The sequence below is a fragment of the Rhyacophila brunnea genome, unplaced genomic scaffold (genome assembly GCF_057557595.1).
Source record: "Rhyacophila brunnea isolate RB1 unplaced genomic scaffold, BYU_Rbru_1.0 scaffold_5, whole genome shotgun sequence".
Taxonomy (NCBI): domain Eukaryota; kingdom Metazoa; phylum Arthropoda; class Insecta; order Trichoptera; family Rhyacophilidae; genus Rhyacophila; species Rhyacophila brunnea.
Window position 1 is genome coordinate 23,327,456 of NW_028233170.1, and position 25,932 is coordinate 23,353,387.

The 25,932-nt window shown below is 32.8% G+C and overlaps 2 protein-coding genes across 2 annotated transcripts in view; both read right to left on the reverse strand.

Moving 5' to 3' along the window:
- Positions 1 to 423: 423 nt before the first annotated feature.
- On the reverse strand, positions 424 to 9,779 carry Tpr2 (Tetratricopeptide repeat protein 2). Its single transcript, XM_085955576.1, has 8 exons — positions 9,652 to 9,779; positions 9,219 to 9,469; positions 8,830 to 9,028; positions 6,991 to 7,129; positions 6,792 to 6,909; positions 5,106 to 5,523; positions 3,547 to 3,716; positions 424 to 2,392 (listed from the first exon to the last, which is right to left on the reverse strand). Exons 1-8 carry the CDS (start codon positions 9,723 to 9,725, stop codon positions 2,289 to 2,291), a joined length of 1,473 nt encoding a protein of 490 aa, XP_085811702.1. The 5' UTR covers positions 9,726 to 9,779; the 3' UTR covers positions 424 to 2,288.
- Positions 9,780 to 20,911: 11,132 nt separating this feature from the next.
- Positions 20,912 to 25,932, reverse strand: part of LOC147066189 (muscle, skeletal receptor tyrosine-protein kinase-like) — a 56,619-nt gene continuing 51,598 nt past the window's right edge. Inside the window, exons 6-8 of the mRNA XM_085955735.1 lie at positions 23,065 to 23,226; positions 21,849 to 22,000; positions 20,912 to 21,763 (exon numbers count right to left, since the gene is read on the reverse strand). Of these exons, the coding sequence (XP_085811861.1) occupies positions 21,047 to 21,763; positions 21,849 to 22,000; positions 23,065 to 23,226 (1,031 nt within the window). The 3' untranslated portion in view covers positions 20,912 to 21,046. The remainder of the gene's footprint in view (positions 21,764 to 21,848; positions 22,001 to 23,064; positions 23,227 to 25,932) is intronic.

The window sequence follows — 25,932 nt, forward strand, 5'->3', positions numbered from 1 at the left end:
TACGACCAAAAGAAGCACGGATTGAATTGAAACATTAATAAAAACTTGTATCAGCGATTTATAAAGACAATTATAATGTATTCCTCTTTGACCAACACAGAAATTTTGATTAAATACATGAAGAAATTGAATATATTATTTTCAGTAACTTCATTAAAATCATAAAAAAGGTGTTTTCATTTCATGTGAGTAGTAAATGGGTTTATATCAAAGATGTTGAATAAAACTTCAAAAAAGAGCTCCAGTCTACTAATCCATAATATAAAGTACAGGATTAGTACATTGAGTTTATTGTATAGACAGATAGCACTTCTGGCGTATTGGAACTTGCTTTAGCTGTTTTGGTTTTGAAACTGCAGAAGGTTCTAACGTCGCAGAAGAAAGGTTTCTTTGACATCTCTGGTTAAATAAAGAAAAACAATGTTCATGTAAATATTTAGGAATATATTTGGAAACGGTTCTTGTATTATAATAATATATTATATTTTGTTTACAATAATTTTTTGATGTGGGTATTATTACAACACAATTTGCACATATTCCAAAACAAGTCTAAAATGCTCCCAAAAAATAAAATTAAAATAATATTAATGAGCTATTTTTTTTTCAATTAAAGTTATTAAAAATACTAATCACCAACTTAATAATTTACTGTCAATGCAAAAAGAAAACAATTAAATATGTTATGATTTATTCGGTAAGATTATAAAATTTCAAGCTTCCTAAGTCGGGTTTGTAAGCGATTTTTCTTCTACGTTTTTCATTCATCAATTCTATTTGAGCCAGCTGTAAATCAAGTATCTCAATGAACACATGAAGGTGAGGATTAGATACGAATTTTATGCAAAGTCGAATCTTATTAAATTCTTCCGACAGATTAAAAGCATTATTTTCACCGACGGCTTTATTAATCTGAAGAATGTTTCACTATGTCCCAAATGTAAATTATTAAACATAATGTTTTCTTTGTATGTAATGAAAAAAGTCAACTACTTATAACAAATTGACATGAATACAATTGAAGAGTTAGAAACACTCTTTCCAGAGTAGTACACCGGTAACACTATATCACCATAAGACTAACATGTTATAAATTACACAACATCTTGTGAATCCGTCATAACTGTATCAGATGAGCCCATGTCCCACAATTCAGTTATAATGTATGCCAAAGAATATATCATTATTGTGTAAAATTAGCTATTGATGTACAGATAATTAATTAGATATAGTACCTACATACATGTTTTGGCATTTAGTTTATAGAATTGTATCAAAGTGTACAAGTAATCATTTATTACGATGGTGTTACTATTTCATTTGACCATATGTATTAAGACAGTGTGGCCAACCATATTATAGTACAAGACGAAATATGTTCAAGTACTCTAGCTTTTTTAGAAATACTGTATTTTTACACCGTTGTACTATAATCAGCATAGAAAAAGATGGCAACACTGATTTAGAATATCATTAAAATAACTTATATAGCTACCATAATAATCTCTCGGATATCAAAATACAGTGGATTGAGCCACCATTAAAATTATTAATCAAGACTAATAAACTGCATATAAATCAAAGATGTAGAAGAAACACTTCTTCTGCCGAGGGTGCCTTTTGTGGTTTCTTTCTCAAAATCTATGAAGCTAGTTTCAGTTTGCCATAACTGCCATTTTTCAATGCAACAAACAACACTTATTACCATTTCATAAATGCTTAGATAATATATAAGAAAGTTTTCTTTAACATCTTTGATAAAAACAGAGAGCAACATGCTAAGTTTATTTTGGGACATATTCCTGCCAAGATATATTAGTCCAAGAATGTTTCAGATTATAATACTTTTCACAAACGGCCTATAGCTAAACATTGATAATGACAATATTGAATGGTAAAGAATGGGACAAATGACCTAAGTAAGTGAATCTTAGTGAATAGAGGACGTCCTAGTATCCGAAGTAAAGAGACTAAGAGAGAAGTATAAGTAGATTACTTTTATATATTCCTATAGTCGATATAGTATTTTAAACTAAACACGAAAACACTGTCGATTGGAACATACATCTCAGCGTTTCACCGCACCGCAAAATGGATTCAAAACATTTCATTCAATATTTTTCTATGCATACTTTTATTAATAATAATTACAAATAAACTTGAAAATATCGTTAGTAAGAACTCACATATCAGTTCTCGGCACACTACGATTAGTCGATTCATGTAAAATAATACATTCGTATGAGATAATGTCTTTTCGAAAAGTAACCACCGAAAGGAAATTTCTTTTAACCGAATTGGAAGCTCACGCCTCCTCCGTTGCTGAAGCCAGAGTTGGAGAAGTTGAAAGGGACTCCCCCACCGAAGAAGGTGTGGAACATCGCATTCGGGTCTGCAAAACGAACAATAGGATTCAAAAACAGTTACATCATCATATTATTAAGATTCATTTGACATACATCCAGACCAAGATACATCTGTCCGTGAACAAATTATAATATGTCTGTAAACATCTGTCCGAACACAAATATCAGTGCATAATCATTTGCTTGTAAGTAGTGTATGTCCACATATCCGGTAGACATACAATTTTTTATAGAATATCAATATGCTGGTTTCTATAATTTAGTGCCTCAGGTAAAATAATAGTAAAAAATTGCCCCCTATAAAGTCGGAATGTATGTAATCACATCATCATTTTTCTCTGCATATTGTATTATTTCCACAACCACACAACACAAAAGGTTAATAAATTAATGAAGTCATATAACACAAAGTCACAATTCAAACAAAAATATACAATTAAAATTTTTCCCCGAAACAAGCATGGCATTCATAAACTACAAAAGAAGTTGTTTATTGTAATGAACGTTGGTAGGTATCTAGTAAATTCACAAACCTTGGATTTTTTACATGCAATTTCAACCATATGCGTGTATATTTTTTCAATACTGTCGGCAAAAACACCAATTAGGTAGGTACTTAGACACTTAACTAGTGTCATAAACGTTATCCAAATCTGGCAGCATCCTGTCTGGTCAGATTTTATTGCTTAGGGTCAAAATGTTTTTAAACGATCGAAACATTAACAGTTTTAAGAAAATTTTTGACCATATTTAAGCTCGGTATAACCAATAAGTAGGTTGTTATAAAAGTGAATAAATGTATCAAGAAAATCATAAACTAAAATATCAACGAATGTTTCATCCGAGATCTCGCTATATCCGTGATCGTTAAAACCGAGTGCGACTGTATGCATGTATAATTTAATTAATTAACTACTTTTCAATGTGTAATGCAAATTTCGGCAGCACTATTTCAATATGTTTTGTTCATTGTCATTGACTTCAAAATATTGTATTGAAAATTGGAGCTAGGCTTCATTTCTTGGAAAATGTTAAATTATATAAATAATATGGGATAGTTATTTTAAATTTGTATATTATATTCGTCACTTACATAAAGAATAAAATAATTCAATACCAAATCAAATGAAGAATAAGGAAGTTATATTACAAGTAAATTTATTATTATAAAACACCATACCTTGCATATCAGGTTCAAGGTCTTCGCCGCAATCGTAGGGCGCTTTCTTTTTTGGGTCACTGAGCACTCCATATGCCTCACCGAGTTCTTTGAAGCGACTTTCCTGCTCTAGGCGCTCTTTCTCTGTTGCACCGACATGTCTGTCAGGGTGAAGTACTAGCGCTCTCTTCCTGAATGTTAAAAAAAAGTATAACGATTTGATTATTGGCTGAAGAAATTCTCATGAACAAATCAATCCGGGGAAATCGTATGTAATATTAACCTTTCACTAATTAAACTCAAACATTGAAATGTCGGTAATATATGTGTACATAATACATGAACCGTAAAAGGATAATTTTAGCTAAAGATCATTAATGAGAAATGTGTGTCTTCACCTTTCATGGTGGGGCACGCAAGTCGACGAGGATAATCTTAATAATTCTTCAGTATTGGAATTAGGAATATTTGGATGTTTTTCCAGACGAACATTTTCCTAAATCTTTTTTAAGCTCCCTGGCTTTCAAGATTTGAAGTATGTTATAGCCCGTTCACACGGTGACATATCGTCTTTTTTCAGGATCGTGATTTAAAACAAATCGTTATATTTTTTAGTGGCTTCTACCAGCGAGTTCACATGCGCCTACGGCTTTACGAATCGTGAAAAATGACGAATCCGTCAGAACGCGACATACGGTTTTGTCAACACATCACGAATGCGGAATAAGGTAAAAAGACGGATCCGTCGTTAAAAACATAGAGATATATGAACGAGTTCACACTATACAAACAATTTTTTTTTGACGAATCGTTTTTTTTGCGATCGCCTTTCGTCGTGTGCGGGGTGGAGGCGAAATGCAGGACGGGAGCTTCGGACTCGGGACTCTTCGGCTAATATAATACATTGTTACATTCGTTTTTGACGGATCGCATAGAATCGTTATTGACGAATCGTGATTAATTACGATTTGTCAAAGACGGATCGCCGTGTGAACGGGTATTTAGGTGTTTATATGAGGGTTCTGGAATAAAAACGGTTATTTACAGAACCCCTCATAATATAAACTCTTGTATTATTAGGTTGAATGCGTCAAGTTTAGAGTAGAAGCTCTTTTGGAAACGTGAAATATTGGAACACCACTCAGGATTAATCTATGACCTATGTATTAGGATAGAGTATTTCTCCCTGCCTGCCTGTCTTGTGCTGGGGGTTCTGTATTAATTTGGGTCCAAGTCAATTATCACAGCACAAACTAACTAACACCAAGGTTAAAAACCCTATTGTGCTGCAGGGAAATTTGGGATTTATAATTTGCGATACGGAAAAATAGAAATACACAGACGCAAAGGTGAGTAAAAAAGCTAGTAATCCTATAGATTACTTCATAAGAAATGAATAATTTATTTAGACCGTGACTGTACACATAAATATAAGTAGCTAATATACAGAGGTTTAAATGTGACTGTATGAAGCGGGAAGCCATATCGCTCCTCAGTATATTAAGCTTGATAATAATGAAAGGTAACTACGATTCAGCGTTTGGAAAACAATAAATAAATAAACAAAGACTTAAATTTACCTGTATGCTTTTTTAATTTCGTCATCGGAAGCATTTTTCTCAACACCGAGAATTTTGTAATAGTCCTTACGTTTGGATTTCTTTAGAGCAATTTTGGCATCATGTAAAAATCGTTTGTTTGTGTGACTCTTGTCCATTTTGAAAGCTTTTTCATAATCATTAACCGCTTCTTGATGTTCCCCAATATCTGAATAGCATTTGGCTCTTTTGAGTAACGCTTTGAGGTATGTTTCGTCAAGGTTCAGTGCGTCAGTGCAGTTCTCGATGGCTTCTTTTAGTTTATCCAATTTCGAGCAGACTATCGCTTTGTTGAAGAATAATTTTGCGTTGACGATTTTATTTAACGGATCAATTTTCAATGCTTCAGAATACAAGTCATATGCATCTCGCCATTTGTTCATTTTAAACGCATCATTGCCTATAAGTAAACATAACAAATACACATTATTAATCATTCACCGTATTATGTGAAAATTCAGATAAGTGGCCTACTGTTTCAAATAGAAAAGATGCGGTTTGGTGATACCACATGCCTTTGCCTTTGCAGAGATATCAGATAACTAATAATTGTGTTATTATTCAAACATATTTTAACAGATTAGGTAAGTACATAGCTTATCTGTTGTCAACACAAAAACAAATATTCAATGCGACACAAAATAATATATAATATTTCCATGAGATATGATAATACTAATGAGACTGTTTAGCTGATACTAGTTACTAATGATAACATTTCAGACTAGTTGACAAATGCACAAATACAAAAATCTAGGCAATCGTTATGATGTGTACCAAATGATCATTTTCTGGTGTACTAAATCTAAAGTAAAAATCGTTGTTACTTTCGTGCTTGGACAACACTATTGATTGCAATGATTTGTTTTTCGAGAGCAGGCATTAAGTTTTTCAGTAATGTTTTTACAATAAAGCCTTGATTAATCAAATGAAAATGATTTGGCATAAAACCACATTGGTGGACTCACTTCAATTGTAAAATTACACAATCGTTTAGCGAAGGAGAAAATAGTCACATTTCAATTAACACAACCACTGCTGACCTGTTAATTAATATTTAATTACCACATTTAAATAGCACGTTAATTATATCTAATGGCCAGTCGCGGTGTCGGCACTAAATGAGTTAATGTCTCAGCGATTTAATTTGTAATTGAATAAACAAAATGGCTTTATAAATAGTTAAATATTAGGATTAGAAGTGAGTATAAAAAAATAATACTATTATGATTTTTTTTTGACATATCTTTTATAAACCTTGAGAATTGGATAGCTCTATATGAAAATTCGAAAAAAATTTAGTTCATACTCACAGAAATATCTCTCGATTCATATTTTTTTTATTCATTAGCACTAGATGTTTGCTATATGAACAAATGTCTATAACCTTGTGGTTTTTAGGATACAAAAGATAGTTTTTAATTTAAGAAAGCAAGATTAATATCGAGTTAATTGATATATTTTCAGTAACACCCTAGAAAAAAGCTACAACTTAGTAATGGAATAACTTTTACCTACAGGACTTTGGGATGATAAAAATGAAACTAACATTCCAAACAATTTAACCACCTAAGTATGAATGAAACTCATTTTTACCAAAATCTCATTATGCCTATTTCGCATGGCATTGGTACCTATCTTCCTCAATATAATAATATGCAAACTTACCCTCTTCTTTCTTTTGCCGTAGTAATTTAGCTTTCTTGTAAAATTCCATAGCCCTACGATGGTCTGGCGCCAGTTTCAGAACGTGCTGGAAGTGCTTCAGTGCTTGGTCTACATTATCCTGTAATATAAAGAAAAATTGTCAAGAAACGAGAGCAGAGACGAAAGAGATGTTAAAAGAAAATGTAGACTACCATTTTACCTGGTAATAAAGGCACATTCCACGAACGTATAAAGCATCAGCGTTCGAGCTGTCCATGCGCCAAATATCATTTGCAATATCTAATGATTCTTGACATCTGCCAAGAAAACTCAGACATTCAGCTTTGATTAATTTCAACCTGAAAAAAGATAATGGACACATGAGAAATTAAATCTTTAAAATGAGATAGTGAGGTGGTAATGGAGTGGAGCTGCCAGTGACTGCCGTATTCTGGGGGTATAGGTCAATGACATTAATATGGACGAAGCATCTAGAAAATAAAATGACACTCACTTTGTGTCGGGTCTGCCGGATGGCGAAATTCATATTTTAATATCGGTATCCTACGCTCAAATGAACATTCTGCTTGCAAGCGGTCTGGTGACACTGCTGGGTCTGCCCATACAAAATTTCTGACTGTCAGGTTTCGACTCCACCGTTATTATTGTGTTACAAAATGTCAATGTGCCTAGTTAAAAATTGTAAAAAAAATCTACTAAACACTCCAAGAAAGATGGGATATCACTTTTCATGTGTTAGTATGATTTATTATTTATAAAATGCCATTTTAAGATAATGTTTATTCAATGCAATTGAATGACAGAAACCATTGGACAGTCGCCTGTGATGCGCTGGGTTCACTTGCGTCTAATCTCCGAGAAGTCGTAAGTAACCGAGAATCTGTTTCTAACGCAATGAGTCATGACACTAATACGCCATTACAATAAAGGTTATATTACTATAAATTCTCGAAGCTTGTATCGCATAATGGAAATGGATACGTCATATGGTCACGTGACGTCTACCTATACATATGTGAATGACTTTCATGCACAATTTCTCGTGCGCGCCGGTATGAAGTGAGTTGTCCATTTAATATGTCATTGGTATAGGTAAATCGTTTTACAGTGGCACCATGGGTACGGCAAATACGGCTTGCAGTTGTAGTGGTATTGTTTGCTAGCATTGAAACAGGCATTGTCGTAAGCAATTCAATACACGCCCGAATCGCCTATGGTGCCACTGTAGAATGATTTACCTATACCAAATTGGAAAGCAGCCACACTGGATAGGGACAGGTGGAGGGAGCTGTTGGAAGAGGCCAGGATCCACACCGGGTTGCCGCGCCCCTGATGATGATGATGAGTGAGGTGATAATGGGAGTCTATTGTTCAATGAAGCCACTATAAAAACATATTCTAAATGTCGATTGAAATTTTAATAAATTAACATGACTTAAATATAAATACACTTTAAGTTTTTATCACCCCGCGTGCACTGCCAGCATAAATAATGGCTCGATGACATTGAGCTACTTTACAAGCTACAAGCCAGCGAATTTACAATCTGCTTGTAAACTCGCCCAGTGTCATCATCGAACTAACTAGCAAGCAGATTGTAAACAATCTACTGAGAAAAGTTGAAAACCGGGCTACTTTACACGCTACACACTGGGCGATTTGCGTCTGCGCAGTAGAGCGACCTCACGGAAAAAAAACCAACTACTCAATACGTCCTATCAAAATAGTACCAAAAACGACAGTTTCAACTCGCTAGCTTGTTGGCTTCTGAGCGAGTGGAAAGTTATGTGTGCCATCATCACAATCGTACTAGCTGACTCGCCCGCTTTTAAATTCGCCGACAAGCAGCTTGTAAAGTAGCTCAATGTCATCGAGGCTTAAGATGATGCAATTGATTGCATCATCTATAATTTTTTAAACAATGTGCAGTTAGTCACCCTTTGTGTGCGCTTGTAGATGGTGATACTCAGTTAAAATTTGGAATTTTACTAGGTTTTTACATAATTAAAATGTCAGGTTTAATAAACGGTTGGCTTACTTGGTACTGGCTGGGCAGTGTTCAAGGCAGCGATCCATTAGGTATATGACTGTTCGGTAATCTTGCTTGTCATAGGAGGCTTGGGCGTCATTTTGAATACGTTTCACTACAACTAACGATTTTGCTTCTGCTGCTAAACTATCTTTCCCTCCCAATTCTTCAGTGCGGACCATGGCTTGCTCTAAGCCTACTAAATCACCTAAAAGAAAAAATGTTTTTAATTATAATCACATAAATAATATAGATAGGAAGGTAGGTATTAAATTTTATCTTCATTTTAGAAAAAAAGCCTTTTAATACCATTAATTATGTAAATGCAATAATTGATGAAGGTAATAAAACAATCTGGTTAATCGACTGTATACAATAATAGTAAGATTGCCACTTACCAAGTGCGAGACATGATTTTCCAATACGTGAATAACCTTTCACAAATGAAGTGTCTAAGGCGACAGCTTGCTTAGCATCTTCCAATGCTTGGTTGTATTGACCAAGCATAAAACTGCAGGCTGAACGATTTCCATAGTATGATGACTTGTCAGGGCACAAACTTATTGCTTCCGTATAATGTGCTAGTGCTGCTTTGTAATTCTTGATTTTGTACAACTGATTTCCAATATCTTTTTTCTCTTCGGCAGCCCTAAGACACATAAAATAATGCAAACGGCATGTAAAACAAAAACAAATTATATTTAAATGAGATGTGGTATAATAGGTAGGTATGTATAGTATTTTTTTCAACAACAATGAGCGTGAGCGTACGTCAATGGGTTCAAGATGTCAGGGTTATTACGAGAATTGAGTCAGCATCTTAATATTTACCTTTCTTTGTCTTTTGGGGCTACCTCTTCAATTTGTGCATCCAAATCAATAATTTCCGAGTCTGCCATGGTCATGTCGAAGCTGGGGAGAAAAAATGCCAATCTCCTAAACAACGACGTAAAAAGAAGAAAGTGGGTTAGTTCAGCACTGTGCTGCCAGTGTAAAATTTAGTTTTCGTCACTTGTCTTTTCAAAATAATTATTTTCTCCAAAAAAATGTGTTTTCATGAAAAAAAAATCACTTAATCAAACAAGCAAATATTATATATTGGTTTCAGTATTTTGATTTGTTTATATGGGGAGTGAAAAATAATTCAAACTAGTTTTTACCTTGTCTCTGTCCAATTATGTTTAGTCTATGCTTCAGGCCCAGAGACAGCAAATCGGCAAGGCTACCACTATACTAATAATATGACTCGTAGAGAATAATACAATGCACCAACATAGCAAGATAATAGCGCCAAGTATGAACAATTCAATAACGAAAAAAATTGCATAACATAAACAACTTTGAATAATATAAGTAAGTATTCACAATTCTGTTTGTGTTCTAATAAGTTCAAGGCGGTTATTGATGAGTATCTATATAGATATTTTAAGTTTGTAGGTTGGTACTAATATCATTTAATTGTAAAGAAATGTCCATAATGTTAGAACTCCTGAGTTTTTATCGACATAATTCAATATGATTTTAATTTCCAAATCATATTCATTAGCTGTTGTCAGTTATGTTATGATCAAAATAATAAATACCTACATCAAATTTATATTGTATGTTATAATATTTAGTGTCTGGGAAAAATAATTATGCAGTGGGTACCTACACTACCTACCTATCGTATTTCATCATTTACTATAGGTACATATTTATAAATATATGGTATTTTATGGCCGTGTTCAATTGGAACCTAAAACCAAGCCAAAACCAAAATCTAACATAATATCCTGTATTAACCCATAATAAAATAGTTTGTTTTAGGTTTTGGTTTTGGCTATGGTTAAAAACTGTAATACTATCGATTTTGAATTATTTTTCAATTTTTTCCATTCGAAGAAATCGATGCAATATAGATAATATACATAGTGCGCAATAAACTTTTCATTGTGATTAAAGAAATGCTCCAACTTCTTTGGAAATGAGCAATGACACAGTGATTATGGTGTAGGTACCTACTGTACTTTGGCGAAAAACACATTTATTATTTCGTTGAATGGAATAGTAGGTAGGTACTTCATTTTCTTCGTCGGTACCTCATGACTGAATACGTGACCTGAATGATTTTGCCATTGAGCAGTCTCGGCTTTTACTCATAGTAGATACCTAATTGTAAAAAAATATTCGTTTATCTATAAAATATCTGAAATTATGACATTTTTAATGATTTTACCGAGGATTTGACTCGCTGTCGTATCACCTCTTCTCATCGAGAAAAGGGTTCGCCGATCAGGTCCTCACTCCAATTCTGTTAAAGAACTTTACAGTTTTTCCAAGCTCTTCCGTCTTACCCACCGCTAGGGCACCGCACCTTTCAATTCGTCGACATTCTCAAAGATATCCGCAATTCGCAGCTGTACTCTTTCTCGTTCGTATTTAAGTATTGTACTGCTATAATATGTACAATGTCCTCCAAAACATGACATTCATTGCAGAGCTACGAATCGCTTCTTCCTATGAGGACATCAAATCTTTTACCGTTTACCCATTGTGTGTCCTGTTCTTAGTCTCTTATGCCACTAATGTATTAAACTAATTAAACCATACATCATTTTAGATATTTTATAGATAGAAGAGTAGGTTTTATCGACAATGGTTTGGTTCGAAAGGGCTTAATGACTTTTACAAATAAGAATGACTGAAAAAGTGTGCACTATTTTTGTCGGATCGCCCATAACATACCTCAGCTATTTTGGCTTGTTTTTGTAAGGTTTAATTGAATTTTAAAAACTAACCAGCACTATCTGCAAACTGTATTATTCGTATTATTAGTTCAATGAAAACAAATAAGTATGACTGACGAAGATTAGTGTGCACTATTTATGTCGAATCTTAACAGTAGGCTCCACCTCTCGCCACTGGATGATAGGCTATGAAAGGATTGACATAGAAATAAATACACCACAATTATTTATATTCAACAACTTGGAACGTTCAATTTTTATTTCCACCAAAAATACAACAGTCAAAACATTTAAAAAAAATATGACAATATATAACACAGAATAATGTAGTCGTCTATAACTATGCCTTAATGCTATTAATTGCACTTTGAATAAACTTATAATGTAATATTAAAGTAGATACATATTTACATTGTTTATTTGATTCATCTTAAAATAATAAAATGTTTCAATAATTATAGAAAAATGTAAATAAAACAATCATTACTGTCCACATTTTAATGGAAGTTTATAATAAATTAAATATCACTATAAGTACGTGTAGGTATAAATATCTCGTATTCAGTATGGAGAATAGGTACATAACAGTTGTGGAATATTCATAAATGTAATATGTAAACATGTAAAATAAAAGCATTCTTTTCTATTGTCATGAGATATTTATTAATCGAAACATTGACTAGCTATTCGTACTATTACATAAAAAAGATCATTTCGAATATTTTATTCTGGTGAAGTGATAATTCGAGTTATCGCATTTTAAGCTTTGAACAATAATTTATTAAAGCTTTGATACTACATTTATTATGTTATAAATGTCAGATTTAATAATAAAATAAACGGAAAACAAAGCTGAAAACGTTTTTTTTTCTATTTTATCCACATTGTATATCTTCACCCTAACTAGATTTATTCATTTTTGAAAATATTACTGGATAATGTGAATTATTGAAACCCCCTTCTCTAAATACTACAATGCAATCAGAAGATAACTCATAAACACAAATAATTATTCTATGCTCTAACTCAGGGTTTCCCAAACTTTTCCTGCGATGGAACACTTCGCAAATCCTGAAATTTTAAAGGAACACCTTGTTTATTTTGTAAGTAAATAAAAATTTTAAATTGATAATTCAATAAAAAAAATTAAAATACGCGATAAACCAATACTTATTATTTATTTAGTAATAATTTTTAAACATAACACCTACAAATATAAGTGAATTAAGTTCTTAAGAAAGTCAAACATGTTTGAATTTGTTGCAGCCGTTCCAGCATATAAAACCATTCCAGGTTTTCGCGGAACACCTGTTCACGCTCCACGGAACACCAGTGTTCCGCGGAACATAGTTTGGGAAACCTTGCTCTAACTCAAAGGGAACCGTCTAGGCTTGCTTTCAAGCTTCTCACTCCTTAGATTCAACAACAATATAATATCTACAGTAATAATATACTGACAAAAATAGTTATCTTAGCGTTACATACTTTTTAATATTAATTTGCAAGTGCATATTTCCACAATGACGTGACATGAAAGAGCCGGATCACTCTTGTAGGAATCATGAGCTAAATCATAATATATGATAAAGTTGAGTCCAGACTTTTTTAATTATTATTGAAACGTACTTATCTACACAAGCACAGAACGAACTAGTCAATCATCCAGACTTCAGATAATGGAACGACCCTCGACAATGTGTCTGAAACGTATTATACCGTTATTTTGGACATATTATTCGGCATGGACCGGAAAAAATGGAGAGACTGGTGATTTTGGGGAGCCTTCAGGGAAGGCAAAGCAGAGGAAGAGCGTCAGCGCGCTGGAGCGATCAAGTGAAGGAGCTTACTGCATTAGATAAGCAGATGACTGAGAGGGGTGGAGAGTCTTGGTCGCTCAGAAGATGACGGAATTTGAAGGTGGTACACGATACTAGATATAGATATTGTCATTAGAGAAAATAAAGATGTTGAGAAATAATGATGTCGCGTAAATGATTTGATTTGTTGCTATCTGGAAAATATTTTTTCTCTGGTCAATTAACATATTTATCAGGATACGGGGTCATTTTAACTGAAAACATTATTATTTTGTAGGAAGCAACTTTTTATGTACAATATATAGTAGGAATGATGAATAGGTATAATAGAATTATTATACAATGCGAGAAGAAAATATCACTCATTGAATATTATGTAGTATTTTTTTACTGTGTATAATGGTCAAGAAATGATCTTTCCATAAGTGTAGCTCAATTTATGTTGTTCAAGCAATTCTATACAGGTGGCATGATTCGTTTTTAAAGTGTATTTATAATGATATTTTATCTTCAATGTCAGTCTTCAGTCTACACTTATGTTTTAACGTTTTTTGTTACAGAAGGTGTACAATACAATATTTTTTCTGATACTTTTATTCAGCATACGTATAGTTTTAGTTATAACTAAAATTGAGCGTAGTTATGCAGAAAGCAGACAGTTCACAATTTGAAAAAAAAAACGAGTTAAGTATCGTGTTTGTTCTGCCTTCTGCAAATTATTAGCATGCCAAGTACAACCAACCTTTACGTGTACTATATATGAACCAACCTCTAGAGCCGCCTCCTCACATTGGGACAAGCATCGCGAATGTTGATGCCCTTTGAATCGTGTATATATCAACACTGCGTCGAAGTGCGACCGACATTTGCCGACCATGGGTCACAAATCACATGTGACGCTCTACGTAGAGTCTACACCAGTGGTCTCCAACCTTTATGTTACTACGCCTCCCTTTAAAAAAAATCTAATCTTGGCGCCTCCCTCCCTTTAGTTCATTAAATAATACAGACACTTTTTTAACACACAAGTTTTTACTACTTACTTATATCAAATTCATTTTTAATTAATTTTTTTTTCATGCGACGAATGAGCTTGTTTATTACCACAATCAATTTTAAAAGAAGTCAACCAAATTCATCATCGTTCATTGACAAAAATTAATGGATTCTATCATGAGCTCCACATAGTGAATAGGGCCCACAGGCCAGGATCTTTCACCCATATATTAAAAATATTTAATAGCCCTGAAACAAAGCAGCGCCGCAGGCGACTTTTTTTACTATTAATAAAATTATATGAAAAATGCATTAGCAAACTAACCAAGAACTCAGGAAATAGATTTTTGTTTGCTTCAATATATCTGGCGTAGAAATCATTTAAAAGTGGAGACATGTATTATTGTTATATTATATTAAAGAAATCACGTCAAAAACAATTTAAAAAAAAAATATCACACCCTGCTTACACGCTTCAGTTGACACTTTAGCTACGAGTGACATTTAAATTTGAGGTTATTGTTTTCATGCAACCAGCGGTCGTTTTGTGCATTACCGAAACAGAGCGTTTGCAAAAGCGCCATTTTTAAATTTCTCTGCTCCAAATATTTTTTTAATAGGATTTAAATATATGTATTATATATTAAAATAAACATTCATGCACTGAATTTTCACTGTTACGTTAAGATATGAACTTTTATTTATTTGTAGATATTATGGTATAAAAAATAATTTATTCAAAAATTTTGGCGCCTCCCCTGGCAATAGATCGCGCCTCCCCTGGGAGGCGCGCCTCCCAGGTTGGAAACCGCTGGTCTACACAATGGTGATCGCGTATATTTGCCTTGCTTGACCAAGTGTGAAGAGGGAAAATACTGTTCGCGTTGGCCTCTAGGTTTTTTTTCAAACACCAAATTTTGTCTTTTATTATTTGTTTGGCATTTAAAATGAAAAAAAAAACTAGTTTTTCCCGAATTGCAAAAGTTTTTTTTATTTATTAATTTATAATACAGCACCAAGGCCGCCTGTAATGAGGCTGTGGCACTAAATGGAGAGTTCCGATGGTAGTGCTAGTTATTGGTTAATTTAACGTATTACCATTATTTTCAATATGAAACAATCACAATTTTCTACAAACAGTTAACCATTTCACATTTTAAGTAGAAGCTATGGCTAGCACTACAATCTAAATTCACAGATTCGTGCTACGGCCTAAATATACTTAGGCTTGAAAAATGCAGTTGTACACACACACCTTCGATGATTACCATACATCTAGGTACTGTTATTGTGAAAAGTGTGATTGTAACTAGTATGATTTCTATTTATATCAATGATGCACAACATCTCTATCAGGAGGGCACAACTGTTCGTAAGCCATACACAAGGTTGGACATAGTTGGACTTTCTCCATACATGGTAGAAGATAAATATTCTCTTCCGAACTCGAAAAGGAAGGAAGCGAAAAATAGTGTTTAATTTTTAAACTTGCAACTTGACGGAAATTTGGTTCTTAAGTGTATATATGTCTATAATCTATATATATATATCAAAAATTCCCAATTTTTTGAAGTTATACTTCTTTTGGCGCGTTTGGGAAAACAGATCAGAGTGTATTTTTGGCGTGTGACGCCGATGTAACGCCTTTGGCGTGTGACGCCGATGTAACGCCTTTGGCGTGTGACGGAAGTTGCGCGTGCCGATGCAACACAATTTATTATTATGATTATTCATTAAGATTTGGGGCTATATTTATGTAAGTATTATTTATTAGTAAAATTATAGTTAAGTATATCAATAAATAAATAAATTGTGTGAATGTTGAGTTGGTAAATAATTCAAACAATGTTATGTTGTAAATTTACAATATTTAGACACTTCATACACGAAAATACTTATTGTTACAGTTTAGGATAATATTTGTCGCATATCCCATGTCAATTTATTTATTAGTGGTTTATTGAAGACTATAATATTGTTATGTTTCATCACAAAAGCCAATATCACGTTTCAGTTAAACCATTAAATATGCTGTTTTATTCTTGATTTGTAATACATTATTATTGTTAACGAAAATAGTTGTACAGTCATCTGTTTAAGGAAAGATGGTCGAAATAGCGGTTTGCTAAATTTTTCAAACACAGGTTTTGAGATTTTTTTCTTCCAAAGTAGGTACATTCTGCAATAATATTATTTATTCGCATACATAATGTTATTGCTGACGGTACCTATATCGATAAAATACCCTTGAGATCTAAATGAAAAAATCATAATAACACGCCAATAAAATTTGATTTTCTATTAAATCATCATGGGTACTTCTGAATCGATTATAACCGCTGTATGGCAAAGATGAGTTTTTTGTTTTGTTAAGCCAAAGAAGTATAACTTCTAACGTGCGTACATAAGTACACACACCGATTTTTTGTTTAGTGGAACCCTCTGAAGATTTTGAGAAACCTCAGTGAACCTGGTTAACTCACATTTTGGTGCAGAGGGGTAAATTACAACAGTTGATAACACCAATACAGCAGACATTGACATACATAAATACAACTTATCGTCACCCTTAACGAGACTCAAAATGCCACCCCAAAGTACTTTAGTCCCATATTATATAATATACATTCATAACCTTTTACATATATTTTATTATTTATGGGTATCTAGAGCATCATTACTGGATACCTAAATACAAATAAAACCTTTAAAAACTGATACCCACAAATATTGATTACACATTTGCGCCGCAGGTGAAAAATTGTCATTTTCACGTAATCTATTCCAAAAAGTTATAGGTAGGTATTGTTCATTACTTCCTTACCACCCTCCATAAAACGTGACGCAACGCACAAACTCGTAAGTAAGACGATATTACCAGTTGAGTTAAAAAAATGATTAACTATTTATATTTGAATATTTTAAAGCAGTAGTTATGTATTATTTTTATTGTCTACGTTTTGGATACACATCGAATATACGTATTTTCTTAAGAATTTTTAATGATATGCTGTAATTGTAATTGTTTTTCACTCAATTACCAAAAACGTTTCAAGTTGAAAGTTTTAGCGATATTTAAAGAATTCTCGCGGAACCCTTGATAGCGGTGGTGGAACCTGATTGTAAATCACTTAACATGATATCTGTTGCAGTACAATACATTTTATAAAGTATTTTACTGTGATGCACAGTACATTTGGTTTATGTTATTATTTAAATATGTTAAAATTGTAGCATACCTATTTCATTTAGTGGGTAGGCTGCGGATTATATAGGTACCAAAAAAGAAAATGTATTTTCAACATAGAGTAATTGTTCAAGATAAGAAATCAACAATAGAAAGTGAAATGTTAGAAATTTACGACTAATTTTTATATCACGAGTAGTGGCAGAGCAATACAGCGTATTACACATCAATCAAAACAACAGGCCTTAATGTTACGGATCCATTTTTTCTTTTTTTATCTTATTTTTTATCTGTTTGATTTATTTTAATAAGATATACGATCACTTTTCTAGTCAGTTGATTTGCAATTTTCACAATGTTATCCCCTCCTTCTTTCAGATCGGTTCATTTTAATGAAGAAAATATGGTCACCATAAAATAGATACAATAATAATGATATAATTGAGACTATTAGTTTCAAAGTCGGTTATCTCAATATTCCGCCATTTTCAGATAGGCGCAAAACACCGTCTAGCACATTTAGGATTGCAAATAGAATGTTGTGTTTTCGCCAAAGAATTAGTAAATAATTGGACAAAACTAATATGGTGAAATTAAAAGAATTAATCGAAAGCTATAAAACCCACAATTACCGAGCGGCTTAAGCGTCGGCCTATAACATCGTGGGTCCCATGTTCGAATCCTGGGTCTGGCAAAGGTTATTCTATTTGTGTCTTGAGTCATAGCATGGACCCTAATAAGTTGAGCAAGTGGCTAACATCCATTTCTCGTAAAACACTTTTTTTTATAGAAACCTCCACCCTGTGGAGGACCATTTATGACCTTATTAGGATCGGACATGGTAAAAAAAATGAATAGAAAAAAAAAGTGTGGTAACCGACTTTGACTGACCAATACTTATCCTCAATTATCACATAACTAAAAATATGTTAAAATTTACACATTTACACATTGACAGTTGACACTGTTAACACCTAGTCCAAATCGACGTACATCCCGCAAACAAATAAACATATCATAAACTATTTACTAAGATTTGCATATAAATATTGTGAAAGTTTTATACAAATGCCCATGTTTGTTGGGATTCCGCCGCGGGTGGAAAACATGTGCAAATGCACACTCAAACGAGTGTGCCACGTTTGCGAGATTTTTTTTAGTTTCATCGAAAGTTGCGACTCGTGGTCTCGTGAAATGTTGTTTTGATTGCGCGGATTTTTACGGCGTGGACTGTGCATACTACATTCTATATGTTGCTGATGTTTGTAGGTGTGGAAATTGAATTTGAATGTTGAGTTTCAGACAAATATTTGTGTAGTGTCAAAAGTTTACAAACAATTAATTGTGTACTTTGTTTGCGGGAAGGTGTATAATATCGGTATTTATATTTTTATTACTTATCCAATATGTTCATTATTCATTACATTTTTTTATAATTAGGGATATACATTACATACACGCTTTCTTCTATTATAATGGTTTTTATATTAAACATTTTCACATGGCATCATAAGTATAGGTATCTCATGGCAGTGGCGAAGAGTGCATGTTGGACGAAAGTAAATAATGAGCTATGGAAAGACTAAATTGTGTGAAAATAATGGTGGTCAGTTTTTGAAATTTCTTACTGCGACGTTAGTTGTTTTCGTACATTTCCGAGTAATAATACCACAACCACAGAACAGATTAATAAATATAATTCAGATAAACTATACCCCCAATACACTACATTTTGAAGCAGGGTTTTGAATTTGTGAGTGTCATACGAAAATGCAACCTTCAAATACACCAATATTGAATGAGCGTCGGTGCATAAACTGAGAGCAGTTATCAGAACGAAGGACAAGCTTAGAATGACGTATTCTTGACAGTTGTTTAAGTTTGTCCCATACTCTTTCACACTCGAGATCGGTATACAAAAGGCTGCTTTCGTCAGCTAAAACCGCTAACTAGGGTATGTTTGTATCAAATTATTAACACGTATTGTAACAATTATAATTAGCCGGTATTAATTGTTGCAATAAATGATATATTTTAACGGCATGCCCCCTGCCTGTGCTAAAATTTAGAGCATGAGCGATAGAGAGAGAGCGAGAGAGAGACAGTTTCGACTGATTAACTGATTACAATACAATTACAATTATAATATTTCAATATAAAATGTATGTAACAAATACTAACACATTATCACGTTAGCACGTTAGCGGTCGATATTCGCCTTTTGTATAGAATAGACCCGCGTTCCAATTAATTCTGTGTTCCCTGAACATGAAAATAATAATTGTTACACTACAATAAAATTAACACCCCGCTGTAATAATATCTACTATACATACTTCTATAAATAGGAATAAATCAATTAATTTTCACCATTTGTTCCATTTATGGTTAACAAATTCTCGAAGGTAAATGTTAAATAATAGCTAGTAGGTAATAACTCTTCGTCAATATTTTTTGACATCATAAGTATATTATAATATTATTATACATTGCATTTTAGTTTGGACACTCTTGGAAATGTTGAGCATTATTTGGTAATTTTGGTACATACATATTATGATAAGTAACACTATTGTAAATAAACATTATGATAAAATTCACTGTTACGTGTTAATATAATATTAACACTAGGTATATTAAGCTCACAATTATTTGGTCAGTGCATATAATTATTTCCAAAAGTTATCTATTTTCCGGATATAATTGTGCTATTAACAGATATATAAACATTACGATCTGATATAATTAATTACTTTCATGATACATTATGACAACAGTAAATAATTACTGATAATAATAATATATGTACTCATATATTATACTTTTTAATAAGAAATTAATACAACAGTCTATTTTATAAATTCGGTAAAGTTATTAATAATTAGATATATTTACAATAATACAATATTCTAGTCGTATCGGCATAGATTATAGAGGGACTGTTACCAAATCCCTAAAATATAAATAAATATAAAAATTTGCGTTATGTACATAAAACTTTTTTAGAATTTTCATCGGATCATTGATTAGAATATCGACTTTAGAAATGAAAAAGGACGTAACCCTCCGTTTTTTAAAAATAGTTTTCATTGGATAATAACGTTGTAAACGACTAGTAATATACGCTGTGTCTTGTGTCAAAGTATTTAAGCAGCAAATGCCAATTTATAATCTAAATTAAGTGGAAAAAACGACTTAACCATCATTTTTGTTGGTTTTTATTTTATTGACTGTATAATTAATACCTATCAGATTAGGAATATAAAAACCAAATGATTAAATCTCACGCATTTCATGGTTATGTATATTGTGTATTTTAACGTTGACCGAAAACCATAACAAAAATCTCTTTGTACCTCCTGTAAAATTTGATTTTTGTGTATTACTTCCTTTTTCCTGTTTACAGTCGATATGAACATAGGCTTCTTTGAGAAGGTCGATATTTTTTGTTTACGATGAGGATTTATTCACGGTTCATTTTAATTAAATAAATATTACTATGCACTGATATCAGGCAAGGTAGTGAGGTAATCTGATATAAGAGGGGGTAGAGCAGGTAAAAGATACCCTTCAAGATCCGTAAGTTCCAGTTCCTGTATCATTGGCGTAGCGGGTGGCAAATCAATGGGAGGTCTCGGTAAAGGTTCACTCGATTCGACTGACCACTTGCTTCTCCGATCTATCGATCTCGTCCAAGTGTTCATGTTTATTCTGGCACTGTTGTCAGACCCACCGGATCCTTCCCATTCTCCATTTTCTTGAATGACCCTTAATTTGTCGCAGATTTCTAGAAATCGAATCCTATCCTTAGGATCTGTTCTCCAACAAGCCCGCATAAGCTCGCAAACAAAAGTAGGACAGTCTTCCGGAGGTATCAACATGATCCCCTGTAAGATAAGCTTGCTGGCACCGTCGTTGTTGTGGCCGTAAAATGGCTGTTTTCCTAAACTGTAGATTTCCCAGAGAACAACGCCGTATGACCAGACGTCGGACTCTAGGGTAAATCGCGCGTAGACTATTGATTCCGGGGACATCCATCTTATAGGCATTGGTCGATTACCGCCCATTTTGTAGTAATCGCACGTGTAAACGTCTCGGCTCATGCCGAAGTCTGCAATTTTTACGATGAGATCTTTCCCCACCAAACAATTGCGACATGCTAAGTCCCGATGCACGAATCGCTGAGCTGCCAAATAATGCATGCCGCATGCTACCTATAACAATAAAACGGTGTTATTTTCGGAGAAGTGTGATGGATACAATAAGGAATTCGTATAAACAAAATGAGTGGCTACTTACTTGAAGTGCTATAAAAAGCAAACTCTTGCTATCGAGAGTTGGAAGGCCTGGTATCGGCTGGCGCATGGCATGAGAGTTACTCCGTAGCACGCCAGCTAAATCGCCGAATGGCATAAACTCGAACACCATCCACGGATTAAGCCCGTTTTCTACTGAAAACAATAATAAAATATGATATGAAATCACAATGGGAAAACTCCTACCTAAACTAATATCAACCATTAGTTGAAATATTTATAATATTCATGTACTATTAAGAGTTTTAATCTGAATTGAATCATTTTGTTATGTGTAAATACTTTGCAATGACTACCTGTGGAGGCAGATAGGTAATGCGTTGCTTAGGGGTGGCACATACAGGGCGGCAAATGAAAGAGCGAGTACAAATATTACAACTTTTGAGTAAAGTATCGACATCTTAGTTTAAAAAATCTTGACATCATTACTATTGTTGTATTGTAATACACAATGTAATACATATTGTAATGGCGGTTTATCGCAAAGGTAATATTTTATAAGAATAACTCCAAATTTATCAGTGCATTCACACACCTAAAACTACTGCTTTTTGAGAGCAGGTTTCGTGGAAATGCTCTAATTTTGGGTATAGGGTATGTTTGTCAATTTAAAGATGTTTGGTGTATTTGTCTGTTTAAGATAGTCGAAAATTAATAATAAGATAAGTAAGTAGGTACCTAACAACGAATTTGCTGACCATTTAAAACTAAAAATAAAATTGGACGTTATTATAATTCTGTTTAATACTTTGGACGCGGAAGACGCGCACGGCGCGTAATGGCCAGGCGGCCGATCGATGTAATTAACGTGCATTTTAAAGGGGGCAATTAAAATCTCATTATCTCTTCAGCAGCGAAAGCGTTAAGGGCGGCACTTTGCCTAAGGAAGTCACTGATTGATTAGTAATCGATATTAATTCATCGTGTGACTACTCTGTTCGACTTAATGATTATAACTATTTTATTTTTAAATATAATAGGGTTTTTTATTATCACTGATTGTTGTAAATGAGAGCATTCCATATCAGAATATCAATGAGTAATTTAAAAATCATAATATTCGATTAAATTTTACAAGGCAAATGATACAATTTATATCAAAATAAAATAAATCCACCGATTGTGTTAAATAATAGTTATAGCAAAATATATATTATCCTGATGAATTATCTAAAAGTAAAGTAATTGATGATGCAAACCTCTCTGAACGACGCCGATGAGAGTAAGAATATTTTCGTGGTGGAATGCGCTCATGATGTTCACTTCTCTGATGAAATCATCTTCAGCCGTTCTGCTGGCACTGTCTTTCAGGACTTTGATCGCTACGGTTTTGAAAATATTTCCCTCTTCCTCCATTTCACCTATGAAGTGAAGAAAATGATAAATTAGTAAGAATAACATAAAACTACGAAAGTCAATACGATGGAAAATACTCAACAAAATAATAAAAGTTATAATATTATAATGATCAAGATGGAAATGCCTGTATAAAAGTTACGCTAATATGCAAGTCACTCGACTCTTTGAAGTATTCTATCTGGAATCGATATAGTACATAGGTATATTATAATACAATATGTATACAGAGGCAGTCCCAAAACATACCCAAGTTTCTTACATACCTTATACAAAACTTATAGTAAAGTTATGGACACTTGTACCGATCTAGGTCATATTAAGTTCAACTATAATAATATAATATAACCAGAGAAAACTGTTCAACAATAAAAAACTATTTTTATTGATAATAAAAACAAAAAAAAAATGCAGGCGATTTTTTTAAACAATAAAACATTATTTTTTATGTTTCCTATAATTTAGTGATTTCAGGGTTGAAAATTCCGATTCACTATTTCCGTTTTCTTACTTTAAAAAAACCGGGAACACTGCATTGATATTTGGTGGAAAATTTGGCATCTATATTCTATCTATATAGAGGGTGGAATCCTAGAAATGAAGGGGGCATGGCAATATTAAACTTTCCGTCTCTTGATATTCATTGAATTAAACACGACAATATAACGTAGGTATATATTTTTTTCTAACTCCATACCTACAAACATGGTAAGGTAAGTACCCACCTACTATGTTATGTTTTTTTAGCAGTTATAATCATATTTCCGCGATTCCCAGCTTTAATACTAACATCATAGGATAATGATATAATATTGTTTTATTGATAGATATCAACTAACGGATTTATGAAAATAAGCTGATGAATTGTGGAAACTTTTTGAAGAATTATATTTCCTTTCTTTCATTCATTCAATTTCGTAGCATTATTGGACATCTGGGTTTACCTATAGGGTATCTACTTAACCATCTGACGTGGAAAGTATTTTTGTATAAAGATTCTTATGAATATAATATATTATATTATCCTATAAGTGAAGCGAGGGTAGGATCTTCGACCATGTCCGATCCTGATAGGATCATATGGGCCTCCACAGAGTGGAGGTTTGTATTGACAGATTTTGTTTTTTACGAGAAATGGATGTCAGCCACTTGCTCAACCTATTAGGTCCATACCCTGACACACACAAATTGAAAAACAATATGTGTACTTGCCAGACCCAGGATTCGAACCTGGGACCCACGGCTTTATAGTCCAACGCTTATGCCGCGCGGCCACCGTGGGTAGGATCAGTCGATATAAAGTACCAAAGGCAACAAAGGTATACTAATATGATATACAAATTCAATCATAATAGTATGTATATATAGGTGAGAACAGAATATTCAATCACTCACGGAGATACACGTCCAAGTAAAATTATGTCGTTTTTATATTTCTTGTTATTAATAAATTATGATTTTTTTTATTAAGTACAAAAAACACTCGTAATTAGGTACTATAAATCTCACATTTTATAGAACTATCTTTATTGATGATAAGTATAACTTTTAATTATGAAGTTTTGTATTGTCAATAAAATATGTAAAAATATTATGCTATGATGTTAGTACAGGGTCGTACAATAATTAACGCTAAGAATCACGTAAACTTTAGAGAATCCCGGCAATATGATTATTACTGGTAAAAAAATTTGACAACAATTTAAATAAACAGTGATATACAAAAACAAAGTAAGAGAAAGAACCTTTCCACTGTGCCGCTATGGGTTATAATAATGTCGGCAGTTATCTATAGGTCATTAAAACTTTTGTTTTGTGGGAAGGTTGTTCATAATATCTTTGATGACTTCATTGATTACTTTTTTGATTTCCGATCTACAAAAATTGGTCTTCAAAGTCTCAAAACAATAAAAATACGAATTATGAAAAAAAAATGTAAGCATGAGCTTTGGCATGATGAATAGGTTTAGTGTACCTATATGGGTGGTTCTAAACATATCATGTTTTATTGTAAAATTCTTTAAAATTAATGTTTTAAATAGTGTAAATCTTTTTATAAATTTAATATAATTGCTTAAAAAAACATTAGGCGAATCAGAAAAAATTAACAACGTGATTTTTGACCGCCAACTTGGCCATACTGTCAAGTATTTATTTTTCAATTAGTATTCAGCACCATAAAAACATATCTTAGTATACAGAAATGATACACTACAACTACACTAACTTACCAAACATGGTTTTATTTTCAATTTTAATACGACCTCGCTTACACTAATACTATTAGTATATTCAATGAGATCACACAATGTTAATTTCTACGTTAATCAAACATATGGAATAATATCGACATTTCTTTCTATCTTTCATATAAAAACCTACAGTATATTTAGGCTAAGGTTGCAAATATACCCCAAATTCTTCGTTTTTGACCATCACGCAGAACTTTGCCATAAACAAAAATCTAGATGAAACAAAATGTAAAATATATTATTTAATATTATTATAGAATATGAGCATTACAACTACGCGTAGTAGATTGTTTGTATTTAATTGTTAATTTGAAAAACTCGACTTAATAATAATAATGATTTCATAATTTAAATAAAAGATTATAGATTAACGACATATATTTTTGTAAATTTTGGAAAATATTAAACAATGGTTTATTAAAATAACATTTTATGTTCTGTAATATTCAACATGCTTTC